The 23,755-nt window shown below is 44.5% G+C and overlaps 1 protein-coding gene across 2 annotated transcripts in view; it reads right to left on the reverse strand.

Moving 5' to 3' along the window:
* The window catches only part of SEMA5A (semaphorin 5A), a 2,281,219-nt gene that overhangs the window by 1,080,755 nt on the left and 1,176,709 nt on the right, over nt 1-23,755 (reverse strand). For both annotated transcript variants that reach the window (XM_069613729.1, XM_069613730.1), the window contains 2 exons: nt 23,608-23,706; nt 16,701-16,914 (listed from right to left, as the gene is read on the reverse strand). In XM_069613729.1, the coding sequence (XP_069469830.1) occupies nt 16,701-16,914; nt 23,608-23,706 (313 nt within the window). The remainder of the gene's footprint in view (nt 1-16,700; nt 16,915-23,607; nt 23,707-23,755) is intronic.

Raw genomic sequence — 23,755 nt, forward strand, 5'->3', positions numbered from 1 at the left:
GCCACAGGCGGAAAGTTGTGAAACAATCTATGGAATACTATATATTTTTTTGTACCAGTGGGATTAGGATGGGGGTAGGTGAAGAAATAATTTCTTCTCACAAATGAACTTCTTTGGTGGCTGGAAAACGTGAACAAAGAATGGGGAAATATTGGATCTCAAAAGGATAATGTCAAACCTTGGTGTCTCAGAGAGAGGGTAAATCCTCCGCTGATTGCATGATATGTCACATACTACTCTGACATTTAAATACCCTGTGGTTTCCAGTGTCAGTAACCCCAAAGTCAGCAGTGTTGAAAAGGAGCGACAATTCAATAGAGGGAAGAGAGTCTAGGGCCCTCAAAGTCAAGTGATAAGAATGCAAATAAACAAAACCTAATGTTTACATGCATAGTTGCTGTAAGGTGAGATCTTAATGAAAGGAGGACAGGAATGGAAGCTTACCTACTGAGGCAGTCTTAAAGAAGAAACAAGAATTTAGACAGCAGTTTATATATTCTTTTTTATGTAAGAATAATAATGAAGAAATTAAGAAAGGGTGTATATATTGTATCATACAGAGTGTCAAAATGAGTCTATAGATTGTGCCAGAGAACTCCCTCAATCAGGTTCACTATGGCCTTTCACTCAAAAACGTATCATTCAGAAGTCTCAATGTCTTTTTAAACAGCTATCGATTGGGGGCATCCCTCAGCCGGGTTCACACTTGCCATCACAATGTTCACGGGTACATCACTGTTTCCCCTCAATTTGCCAGGCATCCCTCTGTCAGGTTCGTGTTTGCCAGTTTCACAGTTCATTCAGTTTGCATCCTTCTGTCGAGTTCACATTTGCCAGTTTCACAGTTCATTCAGTTCGGCATCCCTCTGTTGGGTTCACGTTTGGCAGTTTACACACAGTTTTCAAATATGTGAAAGACTTTCGAGTGTACGAGGGGTTTTGCTCGACCCTTGTAGGACCACTTTGACACTTCTCACCGGCCTCTCTGAAGGCCTCTTGACTTTTGTAGCAACAAAACAAAAACACAATACAAAAAAGGCTCCAGTTAGAGTCCTTTGAATGAGCACCCCACGATGCCTGACCACTCTGCTTCTGACCCTTTTTCTGGGGGTTCATAACACAAATTCTGTGTTCAACAAGGTCGCCGCCTGCAAACTTGGGTCCAGCACAGTTCGGTTTTACTATATATCATCTTCGACTCACATGCTGTTCTGAACTGTCAGAGTTTTCTTGTCTTGTGAGTCAAGGATGGCACCACGGTAGTAAGAGCTTCCTCCCACTTTGGGTATAAGCGGGGGAGCCCTGTGTGCCATTGACACCTGTCACACTACACGCCAGTTGGACATCCTGGTCTTATGATTTCCCTTTCAGAGGCTTCGCAGGTCTGAGTTGAAAAGGGCAAGGGCAATACCCCCTCCGCCGTCCCTCCAGGTCTCGCCGTCCTTTGCCTCTGTTTAAACTGCCGATCCTGGTAGCTGTTTTCTCGTGCATTTGGCCTTGCTCAAAGTGTGCTCTCGTGCTCCGCCTTTTATCCCTGTGGGGAAAGGAAAGGGACTTCAGGTGTGCAGAGGAATTGTCAATTGCCAAAACGCTGCCTGACTCTTGTATTGGGACATGTCAGGCAAATGGCTCTGGTGTTAGTCCATTGTCTGTCACAGTGTAGGAAAGTGGGTGTGTTGGTAAGTGGGTTGGGAGGTAGAGCTTCTATGTATTGTAGGGGGTAAGATGGGAAAAGGGGTTAGAAGGAAGGGGTACCACATCACACCCATCTGTGTCCCACTTCCACTCCCCGAAGACCCCCCCATCCAGGTGATCCTCCCCCACTGGTCCACCCCCAGGAACTGGATCCAAAAGCGATGGTCATGTCCTGGCCACCTGGATGACAGCTCTCCGGGCACTAGCGGGTGAGACACCTTCATGTTTCTCACAATCCCCATATTTCTGCACCATGTAAGGCCACATGTCTCGCCTGGCATTTGAAGACCGGAAGCATTCGTCCTATCACTCTCTGTCCGTGGCTCTGTGAACATTTTAGAGTGGCTACAGCCGAGCATCTTAGAGTACTCAAAGATTTCTTTACTTGCTTGGGTCAATTACCATTGCTATTAAAGAAAAAGTTACTTACTAACTGGTTATACGTTGGAGGAACATCCAATCGAAAGAACGTTACCAGTTGGTAAGTAACTTGTTCTTCGAGTGGATTGTGTCCTCCAACGTATTCCTCATCTTAGATAGACTCCCAAAGCAGTATTTTGTTACTTTCTCTGGAGGAGGGGTCAGATTTTTCCCCCAACAATGCCTTTAGATGGTGGAATAAAGCACTGCTTTTCCAAAAGTCAGTTCCCTAGTCTGGGAAGCATCCAGGCTATAGAATTTTGAGAAGGTGTGAAGTGAAGACCAAGTTGCTGCTTCGCAAATGGACCTTATTGGGACACCTCTTTGAAGGGCCGTGGAAGAGGCGATGGCTCTGGTGGAATGAGCCCTTAATCCTTCTGGTGGGTCATTTTGTGCTAGTCTGTAGCAATCTGAAATGCAAAGTACGAGATAGCGTGAAATTGTCTGTTTTGTTACCGATTGACCCGGTTTCCTTCCTCTGTAGCCTATAAACAACTGGTTGTCCACTCTAAGCCTAGAAAGTCTAGAGATGTAAAAGCTTAAAGCTCTTTTGGATCCAATCTGTGTAATCTTTCTTCTTCCTTAGAAGGATGAGGTGGAGGATAGAATGAGAGTAAAACAATTTCTGACTTAAATGAAAATCAGATATTACTTTTGGTAAAAATGATAGTTTAACCCTCAATACAACCCTGTCCTTATGGAACACAGTATAGGGTGGCCCAGAAGACAGTGCCTGCAATTCGTTCACTCTTCTTGCCGATGTTAGAGTAATTAAAAAGGCCATTTTCCATATTAGTAATCTTAATGGGCATGTTTGCATAGGCTCAAAGGGGCACACATTAAGAATTTTAGGACTAAATTTAGATCCCAAATCGGTACTTGAAATGGGTGAGGAGGAAACACATTAGTGAGACCTTTTAAGAATTGTGTTATCAAAGGAATTTTGTAGTAGGAGCATTCTTCTGATGAGCGCTTGAAAATGGAAAACGCTGCAAGGTAACCTTTTATTGTTCCGATATTCAGACCTCTATGTGCTAGGGTCAGAAGGAAAGATAGTACTTCCGGAATAGAACATAGAAAAGGATCGACATTCTTTTACCTGCACCAGTTGCAAAACTTTTTCCAACGGCAATGCTATAGAGACTTTGTTGCTGGCCTTCTTGCCGAAAGCAACACCTCCATAACATCATCTGGAAGGTTCCAATCCCTGTATCTCAGCCTTTCAGATACCAAGCATGAAGGTTGAGTGTTCTGACCTCTGTGTGGAGATCCTGACCTTCCATTTGAGAGAGAAGGTTCTCTCTGTGAGGAAGACGTACTGGAGGACAGATGGACATATCTAGAAGGTCCGGATACCACATTCTCCTGGCCCAATCCGGGGCAATTAGGATCATGCGGTTCCCGAAGTGTCTCAGCCTCCTGATGACCTGAGGAATGACGGGAATCAGAAGGAACGCGTACAATAGTGGGAAATTCCAATCCACCATGAACGCGTGCCCCACAGATCCTCTCGGGGGAAATTCCCTTGAGCAATACCTTTCGCATTTTCGGTTGGTACTGGTTGCAAATAGGTCTACCCGGGGGGTTCCCCAAAGGGCGAAGATCTCTTGAATGACTTCCTGAGCCAGTTCCCATTCGTGGGACACCGTGCTCTGCCTGCTCAGAGCATCTGCCGTCATATTCTCTTCCCCGGCTAGATGAATTGCCGTTAAAGAGATTCCCTCCTGAATCGCCCAATAGCAGAGCTGCATTGCCTCTCTGCACAGGGGTAGTGATCCCACACCTCTTCTTTTGTTTAGGTAGTGCATGGCCACTGTGTTGTCTGTCATTATCAGGACATTCTTTCCCCTGACAGATGGCAGGAAGGCCTTCAGCGCTAGTCTGATTGCCCTCAGCTCTAAAAGGTTGATATGTAGTTTGGACTCCGATGGAGACCAACGATCGTTGATTGTCAAATCGTTGGCATGAGCTCCCCACCCCAGGAGTGAGGCGTCCGTCACTACTGTGATCTCCGGCCATGGTTGCCAAAAAGGTTTTCCTTTTAGGATGTTCTCTGTACAGGTCCACCATAGAAGGTCTTGTCTGATCTTGTTCGGAATCTGAAGAAGATCTGTCATTTGACCCAAGAACTGGGACCACTGAGTCTTTAGAGCCCATTGAAGGGATCTCATCCTCAAGCGTGCCTCTGGCACCAGAAAGATGCAGGATGCCATGAGGCCGAGCAACCTTAAAAAGTCATAAGCCTGGAGATTTTGGGCATTTTGGAATTTGGAAACCATCTGAAGAATGTCTTGAGCCCTCGTCTTGGGAGGCAAGCTCTTTCCCAAGGATGTGTCTAGTACAGCTCCTATGTACTGAAGCTGTTGGGAAGGTGTTATTTCTGACTTCTTCAAATTGAGGGAGAAGCCCAGTTTGTGGAGGAAGTGGCAGGTGATTTTCAGATGATCCAGTGCTTGCTCGGCAGAACACGCTCTGATCAACCAATCGTCCAGGTAGGGGTAGACATGAATCCCCCCTCTCCTGAGGTGCGCTGCCAACACTACCATTAACTTGGTGAAGACCCTCAGGGCGGAGGTCATCCGAATGGCAGGACTCGAAACTGATAGTGTGAGTCGACAACTACGAACCTCAGGTATTTTCTGTGTTTGAGATGAATCGGCACATGAAAATAAGCATCCTGGAGGTCCAATGACACCAACCAGTCCTGGAGTTGAAGGGCCTGAAGGATCTGAGAAAGGGTAACCATCTTGAATTTGTCTTTCCTGAGGAACTTGTTCAAGTTTCTTAAGTCCAAGATGGGTCTCAGTCCTCCGTCCTTTTTGGGGATCAAAAAATACGGGGAGTACCATCCCTTGTTCCTCTCTGCTGCAGGTACTGGTTCTATAGCACCTTTCTCCAGCAGGGTTAGAACTTCCTGCTGTAGGAGCGGGTTTGAAGACTTCAACGGGTGTCTCCCTGGTGGATTGCTTTGAGGTTGCTTTATAAAGGGAAGGCAGTAGCCTTGGGCTATTATTTCTAGAGCCGAAACATCTGAAGTAATGGCTCGCCATTCTTGCATATGCTGCGACAGCCTGCCTCCTACAGGTGTTTTGTAGTGCAAGTCCTCAAAGTGGTTTTGTGGCGGATGTTGCAGACGCTGATGGCAGAGAGGCTGCAGCTGGAGCTGGCTTACCATGTTTTCCTCGTCCACCATGAGTGGCCTTTCTTTGGCCCCTTTGACTGGCCATTCCTCTCGTCTTTCCATATGAGGTGTAATAACGATAGGATCGTCCCCTCCATGATTGCCCTTGCGCACGAAAAGGCTGAGGTTGCCTAATAGCAGCTCCTAAAGATTTGGCCACTGCTTTTGAGGTCTGCAACCTCTCAAGGCTCTCGTCAGCCTTGTTTCCAAAAAGGTGAGACCCGTCAAAAGGCATGTTCAGAAGGCGGTTCTGTACGTCCTGTGCGAAACCCGACTTCCATGACCGCGCAAATCTGTGCATTACCGTGCAAATCTGTGCATTACCGTGCTAGTGCACATGGACCTTCTTACACTATCCGCAGTGTCCAATCCAGATTGAAGGGATTCCTGCATGGCTTCCTTTCCATCTCTAACGATGGCTAGGAAACCTTCCCTTTCTTCCCCTTCTGGTATGTGCTCCGCCGCCATTGCGATGCACTCCCACAGAGTGTACGAATATTTTACCAAGGCACATGTGGAGTTGGCAGATTTTAATGCCATGCTCCCGGCCGAAAATACCTTCCGTGCCCAGCCATCCACACGCTTATCATCCCTGTCTGGAGGGATAGACGGGTACGCAAGTTTGTTGGAAGCTGTGGCTGCCTGTATGACCAGACTCTTGGGAGTTGGATGTTTTGACAGATAGCCGGGGTTGCTACTGGCTGGGCGGTATTTTGATGTGAGGGACTTATTTACCGGAGGAATAGAATCCAGAGTTTTCCAATTCTTGGCCACCCTGTTTTGTAAGGCTACATGAAAAGGTAGTACTGGGTCTTCAGTGGGACCATGATCCAATATGTCTGTTAAATCGTCTTGGACGAATTGGGCTGGTGGTCTAGCCCATCCCAAGTAATCTACCACCTTGGTCATTAACTGACGGTAAGATGGACTGGCATGCTCTCCTTGATCTGGTCTACCAAAGTCATTCTCAGGAGAAGTGTCAATGCCACTTGCATTATGTAAAGACTCCACCAAATCCCTCATTCTGCTTTCCTCTGAGATCAAGCATTCTGGGACATTTGGGGTGCCATATTCCAATCCAAAAGGTACATTGTCCTCATCGGATCTCTCCTGTTCCTCAAAAATGGAGGTCAAGGAGTTGAAAAACTCCTTCCTAGGGAGAGGCTTGAAAACCTTCGCTGGGAGAGGAGGAGGAAGAGGTGTAGTACCAGGCTCTGAAGAAATGACATGTTTTGTAACTTTCTCCTTCTCTTTTTCTGGTTTCCCTGGCTTGGTTGGAGCCTTTGGTGGCGAGGGTTTCGGCATTGACGTCGATAAAGGCACATCGACGGCGTCGACACATAGTGGTTTTCGACAGGGTCTGCTTCGAGGGCGTCGAGGCAGTCTTTGACGATTTTCCCTTCGAGGTGTGATAGGTCTCGGACGGCGTCGGTGACCTCGAGCGGTCTACTCGACTCGAGCATTTATCGCTCGGCGTCCTGGAAGGTTCCCTATCCTTCCTTTTATGATCACCTGGGCTTGAGGGCTTGAGGGCGCGCGGGTGTCGGGGCGATGATGCTCCCGGCCCGCTTCCGAAGAAGGCGCGGACCGAGGCTTTGCCTTCTCAAACACCTCCATCATTTTGACCCTGAATGCTTCCGGAAGGAGAATGTTTTGTGGGGCATTTCATCCTTTCGGAGACTCGTCTGATGACGAGGTGGAGGAACCTGTGTTGTCGTTTCTTTGATTTTTTTGATGAAGAAGACAAGCGATGAGAATCGCTTCGGGATCTAGATCGATGCCTTTTGCATCGAGGAGATTTCTCCTCATGGGGTCTCGACTCGACGCTAGAGGCTTTTCGATCCTTCCGACCTACCTGTAGCTTTCCTCTGCTTTCTCGCAAGGCCTTTCCCGTCATCGCCTGACACTTCGAACAGGCCTCCATGTCGTGGCCTTCTCCGAGGCACCACAAACACTTGCGGTGCGGGTCCGTGATCGACATTTTTGAGCCGCACGACTTGCATTTCTTGAAACCGATCTCGGGGTCGTGGTCGGCGTCGATGACGAGGACATATTTCTTCTTGTTTATATTATATTTCTTCACAGAACTCGAGGCACGCCGAATGTCTGAAGCAACGTAACTGCGGAAAAACAGAACTGAGGCCAATGGGCGCCATGCGTGCTACTTATACACCCGATGACGTCACCCTTGACGGAGGCCTTCGAGGGACCATCGACTCGATGACATCGACTCATGGCGCCCTCTGCCGAAAACATTTCCGAAGAGCAGCAACGCTGGATGGAATACATCTAAGATGAGGAATACGTTGGAGGACACAATCCACTCGAAACATATGTTCAGATAATCAAATGTTTGTATTTCTTGACCCTTAATTCTAAGATTAATATTTTTGTGAGAATTATTCCTATGTGGGCATGTCATTGGTTTTGTTTTGTTAATGTTAAGTTCAAGGCCCTTGTTTTTGCAAAGTGTTGTAAATCTATCCATCAGTTTATGTAGACCACTGATTGTTTTAGATAATAGCATCGCCTCACCCGCAAATAATATCAGTGTTTTCTCAGTGCCAAGAAAAGGTGAATCTACTTGCAAGTCAATTAATTCCACCACTTTCTCATTTAAGAATATTCAGAATAGGGTGGTGGCAAGGACTAGAGGACTCTCCAGCAGCTCCAGAACTGGTAGCCAGCCAGTACACAGCGAGTCCTGCTAGCCCCTGCAGCAAGCTTCCTAGGTGGGAAGTGTCAGAGAGTCTCTTAACCAAACAAAGGACAAAGCAGCTGCCTGCAACACTCTCCTCAGCTTTGGGCCATCCGCCTTAAAAGATGGAACAAGCCCAGTGAAGAAGCTAGGAGGACTGCATCGACAAGCATCTACCGGCACCCGCTTTAAAAGACATTTTAGAGCCAGTCGAGCTGCAACTGACCCACTGCTGACTGTGGTTACATGAAAGGAGCTGAAGCCATCCAAGACACCTTGACCAGTGCTTCATAACCAATGACTAGCACTGAGAAAACTATTCTTGACCCTGAGCCGCCATGTATGCCAGCATGCAGCTGTCCGTCCAGCTTCAGGACAAACTGCATGTCGCCTGATACCCGCAGATGTCTCCCACCTTAAAATCTGTCACAGAAGCTGCAAAGAGTCCTAAAACCAGCTCGACTCTGTCGATCACCAAGAACATCTACAAGCATCAGGTACATGTGGTTCTATCCCCCTCGTCCTTCTCTGAAAGCCCCTAGTGAAATTTTATGACCCGTTGCTCCCTTTGTGCCGAAACCAAGTACCCTTGAACTGTTGCAACTAATTAGTATATCAACTACCCTACTGTCTGTATCCAGAGTGCATCCATTTTCCTTCTTTGAAACTGTCTGCCCTCTGCATTCCTGGGGTGGGATGTATTGTGTAGTGTGCTAGAACTGTCTGTTGTGATAATAATAAAGTAGATATGTTTATACAACCGTGACTGGTTAGTCCCTTTTATCATTAGGTAATAATTGTATTTTCACTTTGTTGCAACTAACCAATGATCCACAACCGTTCGGAGATAATCCTGCCATTCCGTCCACGTTACCAATATTGGACAATGAGGTTTATAATTTGCTTGTGTTTCCAATCTGTTTGAATCCCTTCTGCTGTACTAGAGATGTGGAGTGATGGATGGTTTAGAAACCGATATTCCTCCCTGGACCACTGGTACCCCGGCAGTTGATTTGTCACATGGAGGTTGTTACCTTTTCCATCACATGATTATGACTTCCATTCTCCCTCTCGCCACCATCTCTCATGTCCCCTTGTATATACTACTTCTATGTACGGTGGGATCTTGAGCCATTTTTCCTCTTTAATTAGTCATTGTCCTCGTTTAAAAATCAGATGGGTATGCCTAACCCTGTATTATTGTATGGTGACATCATTACATTGCCACAAATAACAACACTTATGTTTTAAATGGGTTTTCACTTTATTATTTTTATTTAACATTTCTGCCTCTTTATTAAATTTGGAAATCTGTATATATATTTATGAAAGTCTGTTTGCATGTTCAGGGTTGGCTCCAGCCCCATAACAGTTGGTGGGATGAAATGCTGTCCCAAGGTCGTCACACCAGTCTGGGGTGTACTGACAATAGTGAAATTTGACCAACCCCACCCATTCGCCCTGCACAGTATAGGCAGTTTCGAGAGATTGCTGATTTTGCAAATGTTGGCTCCAGCCCCACAACAGTTGGTGGGCTTACATTTTGGCCCGAGGTTGGCATGCCAGTCTAGGGTGTAGTGGCGATAGGGAAATCTGACCAACTCCACCCATTCACCCTGCACAGGGCGGGGTATGGCCCTGTGCAATCAGTATAGGCGGTTTTGGGAGATTGCCAATTTTGTGACTATTCTATAAATAGGAAGTTAGGATACAAGGCGGCATACCAGTCTGGGGTGTACTGGCAATAGTGAAATGTGATAACCCCACCCATTCGCCTTGCACAGGGGTGGAGCGTGGTCGGGCCCTGTGCTAACCGTATAGGGGATTTCGGGAGACTGACGATTTTCCGATTTTTCAAAATAGAAAGTTATGACACAATAATACATACACATGGCTATAGCAGACCCCCACGTGTATACCCGGGCAACGCAGGTTGGTACTGTTAGTTTAAAATAAAATGAACGTACTTGCCACCACAGAGGTGCTTACTAAACCCATGCTTGCAAGATGATGACACAGCCCCTCATATCATTGGTACATTGAGCTTTCAAGCATTGGGAACGTGCCAGCCATTTGAATGTACCTGATGGATCTGGCTGCCTGTCCCTTGCTCCTGCAGCCAACCCATCCTCGACTTCGCAAGTCCCCTTTGAGAGGTGAAATCAGCAGAGGTGGAGGTGTGAAAAGTGAGGTGAGGTGAGGTTTTCACACACCACTCCACACACAGATATCAGTGATGTTCACTCTTGCCACTTCATTTTACATGAGGCACCATTTGTACGTAGGGGACCACCAATGTTAGCACTTATGCACCATGGGGTACTCTGCGTGCAATTGTAAATGTCCACCAATTGGAATGGGCAAAGGGAGAGAAGAATTTGTTTCAGCAGGTAAATGGGGCAGAGCACGAAATGGAGGTGTAAATGCATTATGCTTCACATGTATGTCTTCATTTGCCACTCCGCCCCAGTTAAAATAAGGGCGGTATTGTTTGAGAGACTAATTAATGGGTAGAGACTATATAAATCATTATTTGACACCTAGTACTGCCTCACAGTTATCTGCATCTCAATGGGTGCTACTCTTATAAGAAAGCAAATATAAGCATAACTACAATGTATCCGCTATACATCTATATAAATCGCCCGCACACCCACACCTGCATAAAATAAAATACTAAAAACTTTAAGAGGCCCTTGCAAATATTTCTTCTCCAATCCATCTGGCACTTACAATCTCCATATGTTTTTATTGCAGTGGGGACACAGTGGCTTCTGATGAAGTCATTTACATGCAACAAACGCTGAATATATTCTCCAGACAATGTCAACACAGACACCAATTCTATCTGCATGAGTGCCTGATGTAAAACCCACGCAGACCCAATTATGAAAAAAAACAAACATGGATAACTGGCCAGCCGAGCCCAGTGCCAGGTTTAATTCCCCTCTTTTCTTTGGCGTATTACATTCCTGCCTCCATTTACTTTCTCAGAAATCATATAAAAACACATGTCTTGATCTGTTGGGATAAATAGATCAAAATGTAACGGGTGCGAAACTAATGTCCTTCACACCGTTCATGAAACCATGTACAAACTGTGAAAACACTTGCTTTCGTATAATTGATCGTGGCCGTATATGTATAAAGAACAACACAATAATAGTCTACCAAAATGTCTTAGGTAACTGTCATTCAAAAGACCAGAGACTCTGTGCCTGATTTACAAAAGCGTTTTCCAATGTCCCATTCCAAACGCGCTTTAAATCAGTAGTTCCACCTTATTTTGTTGTATTGTTTTTAGTTCATTTAGAACATTTACAATTTCAGTGGAGGTGCAGTGGGGCTCACATCCTGAAACTCCCCTGACTCTTCTAGTTCATCAATAACATTAGAGTTAGACTCTGAATCATTATCATCCTCATCAACACTATCAGCATTTGCTGAGGGGTTAGGGGTTATAGCTCTACCTCCCAGTCTTTGATGATTCAACAATTTCTCAATCAATTTCCTTTAACAGAGAGAGACCTGACTTTACACATATATTTCAGTTGATCTACTGTTAGAATGATCAGGGCTTCCTGTTTGAAGTTCTCCACATTTGGCTTTATAAAAGAATTGCTTTTCTAGTGGTGCTTAGCCTTGTGAAGGTTATTTGAACAAAAGTAAAAGCAGCACTCTCAATGGAACATCTATACTTTATCCCACCGCTGCCACCAGTGTTAGGCAAAATTGCAGGCAGTACCCTCTGGGACCACCACATACAATTAGGACTACATGTGCAAGCCAAAACCAACCTTTGGTATAAGTCTGTACTACACAGTTTGTGGTAGCGAGCTGAGCAGCCAGGCTTATCTCAAGAGGGAATGTGAGTAGTACAAGAGGTTACACAGAGGTCTTACAATCACAGTGGTTCAAATAGACACTGACACTCAAGTTTCTTGGTAAAACACTTATTAATTTATTACACAATCATTTAGAAAACATTCACTAGAAGGAGGCAACTTAATATTATACATAAACACACTTCAATACCAAACCAATACATTTCTGAACAATTTAGGCTCCCCTGAAATAGGAGCAAAATGGCATTTCTGTTACTTTCAATGGGAGGAAAAAGGCACAAGTTAGCAGAATAGATCACAAAGACTTTCTTAGGCAGTGCAAATAGTTTCAGTTCACTAGAGGACTCGATTCAGTTCAATAGGCCTAGGCCAAAGTCAATGAACTAGTGCCTTGGATAGGAAAGAGCGGTTCTTGAAGTAAACAGTAAAGTCTTTGGAAAAGTTCTCAGAAGTAGCTTGCACGAAAAAAGAATCATGTGTTGAGTCACAAGCTGATTAGGCCTGCAAATTGGGAAGTTCCACGAACTTTCACCGCGAGAGAAGCGGTCTCTCAATCGGGTTGGCACAGTCCCTTAATATGAAGCAAAAGACGCAGCTGAAGATGTTGGTTCCTGGCAGTTCCTGCAGATCTCACTTTTCCTGAGCCCCAGTCGTGGGGACAAGAGGGAGGACGTAGGGGGACTCCTGCACTGCACGGGATCATCAGAAAACACTGACAAAATTGAGTCACTTCAGTTCGAGCAGCTGTTCATCAACCACATAAACTGGTGTCCTTCCCCCTGGTTAATCCTAACCAGCTTCGAGAATGATATCCAAGTGGCTTACGAGTTGATTGGTCCCACCAACTCAAAGGAAGAAGTCGTCCTTGAAGGGGCTTCTCTGTCGAGGAAAACTTGGCAATTCGGACCTGCAGCAGGGCTTCACCGGGCAAACCAACGGTCCAGGAGTTGCAGCAGCAGTTCTCTTCCAGCTCGTCTTCGGTTCTTTCATTCCAGTGGCCGACTCTGCTTTCCAGTCTAAGAGACTCACCTTTTAAACAGTTTTCTCCCTTTCATTCGGACCTAGTTGCCACTCACCCAGCAGGGTGACTGTCCTTGCTGGACAGTCAGCCAGCCAATAATGCCAGAGTGCATTTGGGTCTTCTAGGAGACTAAGCACAGGGAGTTTTGGGAACCTCCCTCACTTACTGCCCACCCCTGACACTCAGAGGCCAGAGGCGGTCTTCAGTCCTGAAGCCTGCCACAGGCATAGAAACAAAAGGGACCAAACCTAGTTTGGCGCGTAGAGACAAACTCTAGAAGGACCTTTCAAAAAAGAAATGGTGAAAAAAGAAGACCGAGACCTGTTTAAACAAAGGGGCTTAAAGCGCTATCTTGAAAAACATGGCTCCCGCGATTCTTAGCTACCGGTGTTCGCGGTCGGGAAACATCATGGTAGCTAGTTGTAAAACCACTGCCACCAGCCGTTTCGATAGAAAAGGGTAGCATTTGACTGCTACATGAGTTTCTAGACACAGGGGATGCCAGGTAACCCCTACATCACTCTATAGGAAGATAGTGTGTGCTGGGTCTAGGAGTTAAAAAAGACTAGTAAAGTCAATTTAACTTTACATTCTCTGGGAAACAGTAGTTTATCCCAGAGAAGGTATTTAAACCTTTTGGAAGTCTAAAGAAGACATCCCTGTGTCACTGCACTGAGGGTGCTGTGTAACACACATGGAAAGATGCCTCTGGAGTTATCTTAAAACTCCATAATCAAAGAACACGAGAGTAAAACACACATCAAAATACATGAAAGAGTGGGAAAAAAAGGCTCACACTCTTTCCAGGTAAAAACATCAAGTTCTCAAAATCCAGCAAAGTTGCTGTGGGTCTCTAAGGTGAAGGGAATTAGCACATTTATGAGAATTCTCCCTAACACCATGAACAACATTAATTATCCTGTGCATGTCCTTTCCTCCATAAAATATACTGTTAGGATGCAGCACAATATGTCATGTTATAATAATCTTCTTTCATGCTGCACCAAATCACCACTGAAGTAGCTTTAGAGCACCAGTGCTTGTCCATGGTGTGATATACTATGTCCCTGCCAGTAGGGTCCAGGCTGTGGTCTGCTGGAGTAGAACAAATGAGTGAGGGGAAGATATGTCGAGGCGAAAGCTGGCAAGGGATGATACATGGTTAGAGGGATGAAGCTTGGGACAAATGCTTGTGATAGCGTGCATGCATGTCAGTCCAGTAAGGAGGACCATAGTTCTGTAAAAGGGTACGGGAGGAGGATTTCTCCTAAGGTGTTGTAGAAGTTGGGTTGTATTCACAAGAAAGATTTGAACGAATGTAAGTTTGTAAACTGTGTAATGTTTGATGCATGGGAGCTTCAAAGTGTGTTTGGGAAATCCAAGAACTTTGCTTGCGTATTTGCCCTGGTATCTCTAAATGTTGTAGCCGAAGTCAGATGCCAGAATTTTAATTCTGTGTCTTCCAAACCTAAGCCAAGACTGGCATAGTCCAGAACAGACTGAGTATAAAGGTCAATGTTGTACCAGAAGTTAAGGGAATGGAGTAGTCAATCTAGTACAGTACAATTGAAAACCTGGCATGTTGATGTAAAAAAGGACATTATTAAGAGTTTGTTTTGTGTTGTGTCTGCTAAACTGGATTTCAGTTCATGGGGGAGACAGGTTTGTGCCTTAGTTGGAAGAAGCCTATGAGAGTATAGTAATACATTACCATTTATTGTGAGAAAATATAGCCTGAACTATGCAGGCTGAGTTCATTAGAATGTGTGAAAGGCAGGGGTGGATGTGCAACATTCAGTGCAGGTAAGGATAAAATGACCATATATCTGTCCTTCTGTATGCAGTCAAAGTATGGCACACAATCTGCTATGTTATATTATATTACTATTCTTTGACTGCTACCACAAGGCTATTATACATCGTGTTGCTTGGATAGTGCTATATGTCATAAGAAGGCCACCTTATAGGACTATGGTGCAGGGACGGAATGTTTAAAAACCGCTAACACCAGCATGGCCAAAGTTCAGCACTGAAGGGGCCCCTAAACCAGCCAGCCAACCAGTCAAAGTGGAGAGAATGAGCGTGAAACAGAAGTGAGTTTACTCCCAAACAGACTCACTGGCAAGAGAAATTAGTATCTGTGCAGCTTGCACACCTGGAACACTATTAACAAAAATAATTCTGCAAAATGTATTTGTCAGAAATGCATTTTTGTCATGTTCACAGCTCCCTGAAAAAAAGAGCAAAATGTCCATATCGTCTTCCCTTTATATCTTTATAATACACCACGTCTGGTAAATCGCCACTGCAGTTGTTTCAGAGAAACAAGGCTTGTCCTTGTCTACAAGATGTTTAAGGCCAATGAACACAGTTTCAGGATTAGCTGTGGTCAGACTTTAAGCCCTCAAAAAGTACCGTGGTGCCACTGTGAGTCTGGTAATGTTGAATGCATGCCCAGTGAACTACAGGGATAAGCCCTTTCACTTAATCCCCTATTCCAATTGAAAGGCCACAAATGACCAGGTTCTATAGAGAGGAAAGCTGGATGGAAATTTGGGCACTTTTATTTAGGGTTGGGTTTTGACCATGGCTCTTGCGGGAGCAAAACCCCAGACCAGGCTTCCTGGAAGTTCTTGAGGCCTGTTAGCAACTTTGTGAGGTTGGCTATATGGCTGTATGAGGCAGGACGCCCCTTGTAGTGAGGTTGGGCTATTCTGAGAGTGAATCTGCCCAATCCAGCCTTGTATATCCTTCTCAACCTAAGCTGCAGTTGACTTGTCCTGATAATAGTGGTCTGCAAGCAAATCTTAGGTCAAAACAGGGGTGTAGAGTTTGTTTACCAGTTAACTTTACAGCGAGGTGGGTCCAATTAATGCCGGTAGAGTTGCCAGACGGTGACAGGAGGTGATTGCTTTTGAGGCACAGGATACTCTTGTGGAGACCGGGGCAAATCCTACAAATACATTTAAAGCTCCCAGAGATCTAAACAACACGCCCCTCTTAAATGCATGGTTTAAATTTCACGGGTTATCGGTTTAGTGCCTCACCAAATGTACTATTCTCAGAGGAAGGAGAAGAGCTTAGAGTCTCTTGTTGCACCCCTGAGCAAATAAGGGATGGCACTCGCTCCTCTCTTCCTTTTCAAGATGAGGATTCTTCTCACTCTGAGGGCTCATTCATTGGAAGCTCACTCCGAGCGCTAAACTTAGTGCTCCAGGCTCTGGTTCGCCTACATAACAACATTGGACTGGAAATAAGACCACATACAGGAGCACTGATGCAACAGCGGCTAAAGGTTAACTCCATTAAAGGTATGTTGGCTGAAAAATCGGAGACAGGGTGCATTTGGATGATGAATGGATGACTGCCCAAGTGCCCCATGTGGTGGCCCTAAGGAGCTAGCGACAGGGCCACCACATGAGCATTAGCTGTGAAGAAAACCAACAAAATGATGCATGTTCAACAAAAGAAACCTACATATTTAGCCAGAGGCTCAGGACCCTCTAGCAATTGGTCTAGAATGGTTTAGCGCAATATATTACGCTCTGTAAAGAGGCGTGATATTAAGAACTGTAAGGTCGGTCAGAGGGATAAAATATGTAATACTAATATTTCCTGGTCTACTCCGGCTCTTATAGCAAATTATTAATAAACTAAAAGACGCTACTGTGTTTTATTTATTTGGCTGTTTTTGGGAGCAATACCTAACCCCTTAAGGCTGCTTCAAATAGCGTGAATATTATACATTAATGCAAAAAGTATATATTTTTTATCAATATAGGTAGTACACATATTTTAAGTAAACCACAAGAAATACTTTTAACTTTTTGCATAACCAACCATTGAGCCACTTGGAGTTGTACTGCGCTGTGCGGAGAGGAGGAAGCCCGCCGAGACTGCGGTATATGGCAGGATCTCTTCCTGGAAAGTCCATGGCTGTTGCAGCATACAGCTCCCCGCTGGATGTAAGTAGGGCTGTGGAGTTGTGCTGAGGACTGTAGGGACACCGAGCCATGCCACTGATCTGATCGTGTATTTCTGTCAAGTTGCTTAACTGTAAACCACAGGAAGAAAATGTTACATAAATACCAGTAACATTTAGTTACATACACAAATAAATAAATAGCAATTTTTGTATTACTTTTCTGTACACAGAATAGAACACTTCTCTCTTTTTGGTTTTGCTCTCTACAATATAATTGTATAGGTACCCCAGAGGTTCCATTCCTAGGGGCTGTGAGATACCTGAGTGCATCCTCACTTCTTTTCCCCAGGTATTCTTTTCTCAGTTGGACTGGGAAAGGCCATTTCATTTGGTTCCCGACCCTGTAGGTGGATATGTGCAGGAGGATCACCTGGGTGGAGGAGGAGAGGACGTCCTTAGGTGAGGTATGGTATCCCCCATTTCCCTTTCACCATGAACCATCCATCCCTCCAGCCTTTATAGGCTTTTGTCAGCCCTTTCCCTATGTTTCCCCCCAACCATTCCCCAACACACACAAGTATGCTACTGGGATAAAGAAGAGGACACCTAGAACACATCCTCACTTTGTGAAAACAAACATTCATCAACCCCAGACAATTTGTGGGATGAGGAGGAGGAAAACAAGAGCAAAGCAGGACTACCGCTTTGATGGTGAGCAGTCTAGTCCTTTTTGGCATGAAAATGGAGGCGTGAGCTTTAAAAGATGGAAGCCCGAATGAAATTGAGTCAGCTGTAGGAGAACGTCCATGAATTGCTGGGTGCAGGCAGAACTCTCATGTGTGGCGGCCTGACAGGAAAAGTGCATGAGACCCATGGAAAAGTGCAGAGCATATGCAGTGGGAAGCAAAGGTACAGGACACTGGAGGCCAGTGGCAAGCCATGAGAAGGTGACTGGTAGGACCGAGGGAAACGGTTGTGTGTGTCCTGCTTCGCTGAGGAAGCACTGCTGGTTGTGTGCGAGCCACAAGAAGAACGCTGGGAGAACACGCGAGTGACCACACAGAGTGACAGAAACCCATGGCGGTGGAGAACCTTGCAAGGAGCTGTGAGATCGACCAGTGAGTGCATCCAGGAAGGTGGAACACAGGACTGGCATGCAGTGATCGAAATGACACTATAAACATTAAAATACATTGAAAACCAGCATTGCTATAAAAGTGAAAACAAGTTAAAGCATATGTGAAGGCATTTTGAATACCAAACGAAATTAAAACAAGTATGGAACACTCATACATTTTGAGAGGAGTGAAAGAAAGATTGTGAAGCTAATTGAAAGGAGCTTTTTGAACTGCATTGAAACAATGTAGTGCATTAACTGAAAACAATTGCAAGCAAAGACAAGAGAGCAGAGAGTTGTATGCATGGTATTGTAAGTGATTTCAACCCAGCACTCCACCTGAGTCAATGCATAGCGTGTGATGCACAGCTGGGACCCTTAATTATATATGTGTGTCTATAAGTTCTTTTATTTCTGAATGATGTACCCTTATATCATGCCCCTCTCTTTGAATCCCCCCCTGTCTCACTGAACCAAGAAGCAGGTTGTTTTGCAAAGTTAAAAGATTTATTTTATGGATTTGAACAATATATTTATCACACTATTTAATATTTATACAATAATCACCAATGGGTGATGTTACAATCAACAATCTATTTAATCAGAATGAGTATGGATAAGAAAAAGAATGCAGCAAGGAATACAACTTTGTGTGGGTTCAGTCAAATGCAATGAAAGGAAATTAATGCAGCAAAGAAATCATACTTTTGTGTGTTCAATGAAATGCAATCCAATCACTCTTTTCCCCTGCACACTACTCAGTTCCCCCCAATATGCAATATAGAGATGGAAGAAGAGAACACAGGTTTCAGGAAATACACACTCAACAAATACGGTTTCAATCCCAATTCCCCCAGCAAGCATAGAGAGAAACAGGAATGATTTCAAACAGGTCAAATGCTTTGGAATGTGGTTTTGAATGAATGGGAAAAACACTGAAAAATTGATTTAATTCTCAAAATTGGATTTAAAACTAGTGGGAGCCGCTTTGTATAGTTTCGGGTAAACACTAGCAATGATGATTGAATAACTAGCAGATTGAAAACTGAATTCTGAGGTCATTTGCAAAGAATAGCTATTTTACACGTGATGAAATTGAGCCAACCGCAAATTTGTGGCAAACTTTTCAGTGCGTGAGAAATGCGATTGCGGCAAAACTATAAGTTGGAATGCGGTTGATTCCTTTGAAAGCTGGCGATGTTAGCTTCAATTTGACACTTACATTTTGTTTCTAGCATGCACGGTTCAGAAGTTATGAAGGTTTTAGTAGAGGTTGTTTTTTTCAGAAAGAGTCAAGATTTTCAAATGGAACATGCGCTTTTGAATTACAAACAAGAATTTCTTTTACACTAGGGAGTCTATGAAGATAAAAAAGATACCCCACCGGACAGCCACCAGATCAGTGGCGGCTCTGTTCTGACTTTTGCCCGCCGAGACACTTTTCTTTCTTCAGCAAATATAATAGCGCAAAGATGATATTATCACTACCATTAACAAAGGACTATATGGATGAGGGAAAGATTTTGGAAAACAAAAGAGATTCTACAATGCAGTTCTGGATATGATAGAATTGGTTGGATAGGATTACTTAAGGATAATATACTGGCTATGGACAATTATATGCTATAGATACTCACAACTATGGTTTGGAATAGGCGCGCCAGGATCTGGTCAAAGGGTTCTGGACTGGAATTCTGCCAGCCCACCAGACAGGATTCAGGGCACCCGGATTCTGCACTCAGCACGGCACTCTGGACACTGTACGGCCTCTGAACTGGATCTGATGGGTTGGTTCTGGGTTGCAGCTATCAGGTTACAGCTCTGCTCTACTGGTTTGGATCTCTGGGTTCTAGCAAGAGTTCTTGGCAAGAAAGCGGAAACAGCATGCCCGGCAGTTCTTTTGTGGGGTTCCCCTTGGAAGTCTGGGGTTAAAATCAGGTTTCAAGATTTTAAAGGCCAAACTGAGAATGGTTCAGCTTTGGAATTAGGCCTCTCTGCTTTCAATGTTCTGGAGTCTTCGATCTGGGTTCTCCTGCAGAGTGCTTCGCCAGTAAGTCAGTTGATGGGTGAATCTGTGTGTCCCTCTAGGTCCTAAACTGTCCCTATTTATGTATTTCCCAAAGGTGTGGGTAGGCTGAATTATACTAAGCACATCATCTAGGAATCCTATTGGTTAAGGTCGGTCCTCTCTTCTGATTTGAGAAGGAACACATGGTTTCATGATGATGCAGTATTTTACAAACCAGGAAGTACCTCCCCTTTGTTTCTGTACAGTATATCTATTTTTCACATAAATAATATTTACAATATCACCAGTTTTCTAGCAATACATATTCACATCACAGATTTAGTAGAGCAAGTATCCGTCCGAGTCCTATCTCTGTGAGAGCTTTAGTTCAGATTTGACAGTTTTTCGCGCTTTTGGTTGGTTACCCAGTGTAAGATCTGTACACATTTTTCTAGATATATGCGCATGCCATCTGGGCATAATCCTGTGAAGTTTCATATTTCTAGCATTATCCCAATTGCTACAACATCAACAATTCGGTAGTCCTATCTTTGAACATCGCACAGAGTTCAGAGTAGTTTCAAACTGTGATCAGAATTTTCATGTTAACAACCCATAATTTACAGATTTTTCCAAATTTTGCACAGTTCTCTACGAGTCTTTTTTCAAAAAGATATTTCCTTGTGGTTTAAGATACACATATCTGTCTAGTCCTGCCCCCATGGTTTGCTGGGCCCAGAGCAGTCCAGCGCTCTCTTCCTGCTGGCAGTTGTTTCTGTTGACACCTGAACTTGCATTCCCTTTCAGTCCAGGAAGCCAATTGTCTCTCTCCCAGAGAAGCAGAGCAAAATTCCCCCCTCCTTTCATTAACATCTAAATGATAGTTCCTGGGCAGAGAGCAAAAGTAAGGCACCCTTTGTTGGAGCAAACTCTGGAATGTGCTTTTGAAGTCTTCTGGCTGGTATCATTTCACTTTAAAACACTTTGATTAAAATTGTATTTTCTAAATAAACTTTACATTTTCAACAAATATACACACAGATCTCTTAATTCCAGTCTTTTTAAAACATAGAGATTGCATAGTAGCAACCTATATTGCTTGTGATGGCAAGTCTCTTCTTTTCCACAATTTGATTTTAAGACACAAGTTTTAAACTGCCAGTATAAGCAAATGACAGCTTTGACACAGGCGAGCGGCGGTACTGTGCCCATATCTAACATATTTTCCCAGACAAGCACCTTTTTGAGTGTGGATTTTCTTGTGATTAAATGTGCTTCTCCTGACATTGTGCTTATGGGGATTCCTTAAATAAGGTGATGGTTAACACCCAACAAAGATGTTGGATTTTTTCTGATGTTTGGGGAACCATTATTTTGCAATTTCCACAGCCAAGGAAAGACAGATTCTAGAGCACTTCTGTGTTTTCTTGGCAACAAAGCACTGCCTTTTTAGGCAGTTCCATTTCACTCTGTGGGCAGCCCAATGACAGGTTTTGGCAGTGTGGCCTCCTGTTCTACCACTGACACAGGCAAAATAGATTTGGCAGCCTATTTTTCCGGTTTCCCTGCGCACTTTTCAGAGATTTTTAGCGCGCATAAGGCTTTTCGGTGGCCATTCTGTTGTTTTTGATGAAAGCAGCACACAGTGATGTTGCAGGGCAGAGACTAGTGGATCAGAACATTCCACAGTATGAGAAATGCAGCCTTGGGCCAAGACAGTGCACAGAACTGTATCATGAGGCAAACAAGCATTGGCAAGAGCCAAAGGAGCATGAAACAGTTGTATGCATGATATGAGAAATCCAACACTTGCCACAACCAAGAAAGTCTAGAGAACTGTATATTATAAATAAACAAGCATTGGCAAGAGCCATGGGAACTTAAGAAAGTGAAACAAGTGCATGGTGGCTACACAATCCATAATACAGTGTCAGGGGAGTTTGACACATGTAACTGAGGCGAGCATCGCTGCTGTGGAGAAGCAGTGAACTGGTTTTAAATGGAACAGCAGTCAAGGAGGAGTACCAGTTGCGTGACCTGTAATGGGTGGACCGTGTGGTCCAACAATTGCGCCTAGACCAGGTGCTCCTGAAAGGAAAAGGCACTGAAAACACCTATCAAGAAGCCTGTGTTGTAGAAAGACCATTTTATGATTTTGAAGTTAAGTGTTGTTTTGAAAGCTGGAAGATTTGAACTCTTGGGGAAAGAAGCCCCCTGTATTGTTTTTGTTTGAAAGCTGGAAGATTTGAACTCTTGGTGAAAGGCACCCCTTGTGTTGTTTCGTTTGAAAATTGGAAGATTTTAACTCTTGGGGAAGTGCCTTGAACTTGAGGAAGGAGAGCTGATCACAAGCCGAGAGCTAGAAGAAGCTCTGCACTTTACTTTGAACACTATTCATTTTTGATGCTGACATTGCTACACATTGTATGCAGTTAGTTGTGAGGGCTAACTGGCTCCCGGTAGCTGCAAGGATCAAATTCTGCACTGTTCTTGATGGACCCTGCTTGATGGCTCTGCATCCCACCCTTGGGTGTCGCCTGCACTTAGCCTGAGGTTCTCCTCCTTAGCTCCCTTTAGCACTTCCCCTCCTGGGCCCTCCACCAGCACTTGTCCACTCCTCTGCTCCACCCTCGTCCCTCCCTTGCACTTTCCTCAATGTACTTGCACCTCCGAATGCCACAAGGCCTAGTAGGACCATAACTGGTGCAGACTATCCTTAGTTTTCTTTAGATAGGGAAATCCCACCTTAGCATAGGGCAAGTTAGACATTAGTCCACTATGCCTTTTGAATTAATAAAACTTTGTTATAGCAAACTGTATTGCCGTTGCTACCACTCGGTCCAGTGGAATGTCCACCAGATAACAGTTGGGGGTAGAGGGTGATAATTCCCATTCCATGGAGTCCCTTTGGTGGAGTCTGATGGTATTACTGGTGCCGGTATTACCAACACCTGTAATACCGGTGATTTATGCCGATATGGTGGCAGAATGACCTCCAGCTATACATCATTGTGCCACCTCACAGGCAAACTCCTAGTTGGCCTGTGCAGTAACGTGCCAGTATACGTTAATACTGGCACGTTATTACAGCACCGGCCAACCTGTGTGGAGCCCCCTAGTCTCCAACATCAGCTAATGCACTCTCAATCGTGCATCATTACTCAGAACACCTTACTCTTTGCCACCTCTACATTTGCCATTGGTACATTCCATCCAGTTAACGAAGGGCTATCTAGCATCCTCCTTGTCTTTCTATCCTTTATATCAGGATTTACCAATCCTATGTTCTTGGAAAATCCTCTTCTTGCATTCTCCTTAGACATTTGCACCTTCTATCACAGCTGATAATCACTTCTCTTAATAGTGTACATTTGCTGTAGCTCACAACCAGCCAATACAATCTCCCTCCAGAGTATCTTTTACCTGTGTCAGTAGATGTGTCCACTGACCGGGCACGGTACAGAGCATGAACCAAGAAAGGCACTGACTAACCTCTTATTTTCTGCATTACCCAAATACCTCGCCTTGAAGTGTCCTCAAAGAGTGGAACAGCAACACACACATTTGAAGAAAGCAGTGCCTATTTTAGCAAGCCTAAACAGCTTCAGTGAGCGTGCATTATGCTGGGTTGCTTATATCATCCCATAGAATAACAGCATCCCTTTATTGCTCGGTGTGGTACTGCGTTACAACGTACCGTGCGATTGGTGCAGATGGGAGTAAAAGCGTTGGTCCCACAGGTGAAAAGCCGGTCACCGCTGATCAGGAGCACTCGGATGTAGTTCTGGCATTCATCCTGTCGAAGAAAAATGACAACACAATGATATTAACTGTTGTACAATTGT

This window comes from Ambystoma mexicanum, chromosome 5p (genome assembly GCF_040938575.1).
Source record: "Ambystoma mexicanum isolate Mex_15411 chromosome 5p, UKY_AmexF1_1, whole genome shotgun sequence".
NCBI lineage: Eukaryota > Metazoa > Chordata > Amphibia > Caudata > Ambystomatidae > Ambystoma > Ambystoma mexicanum.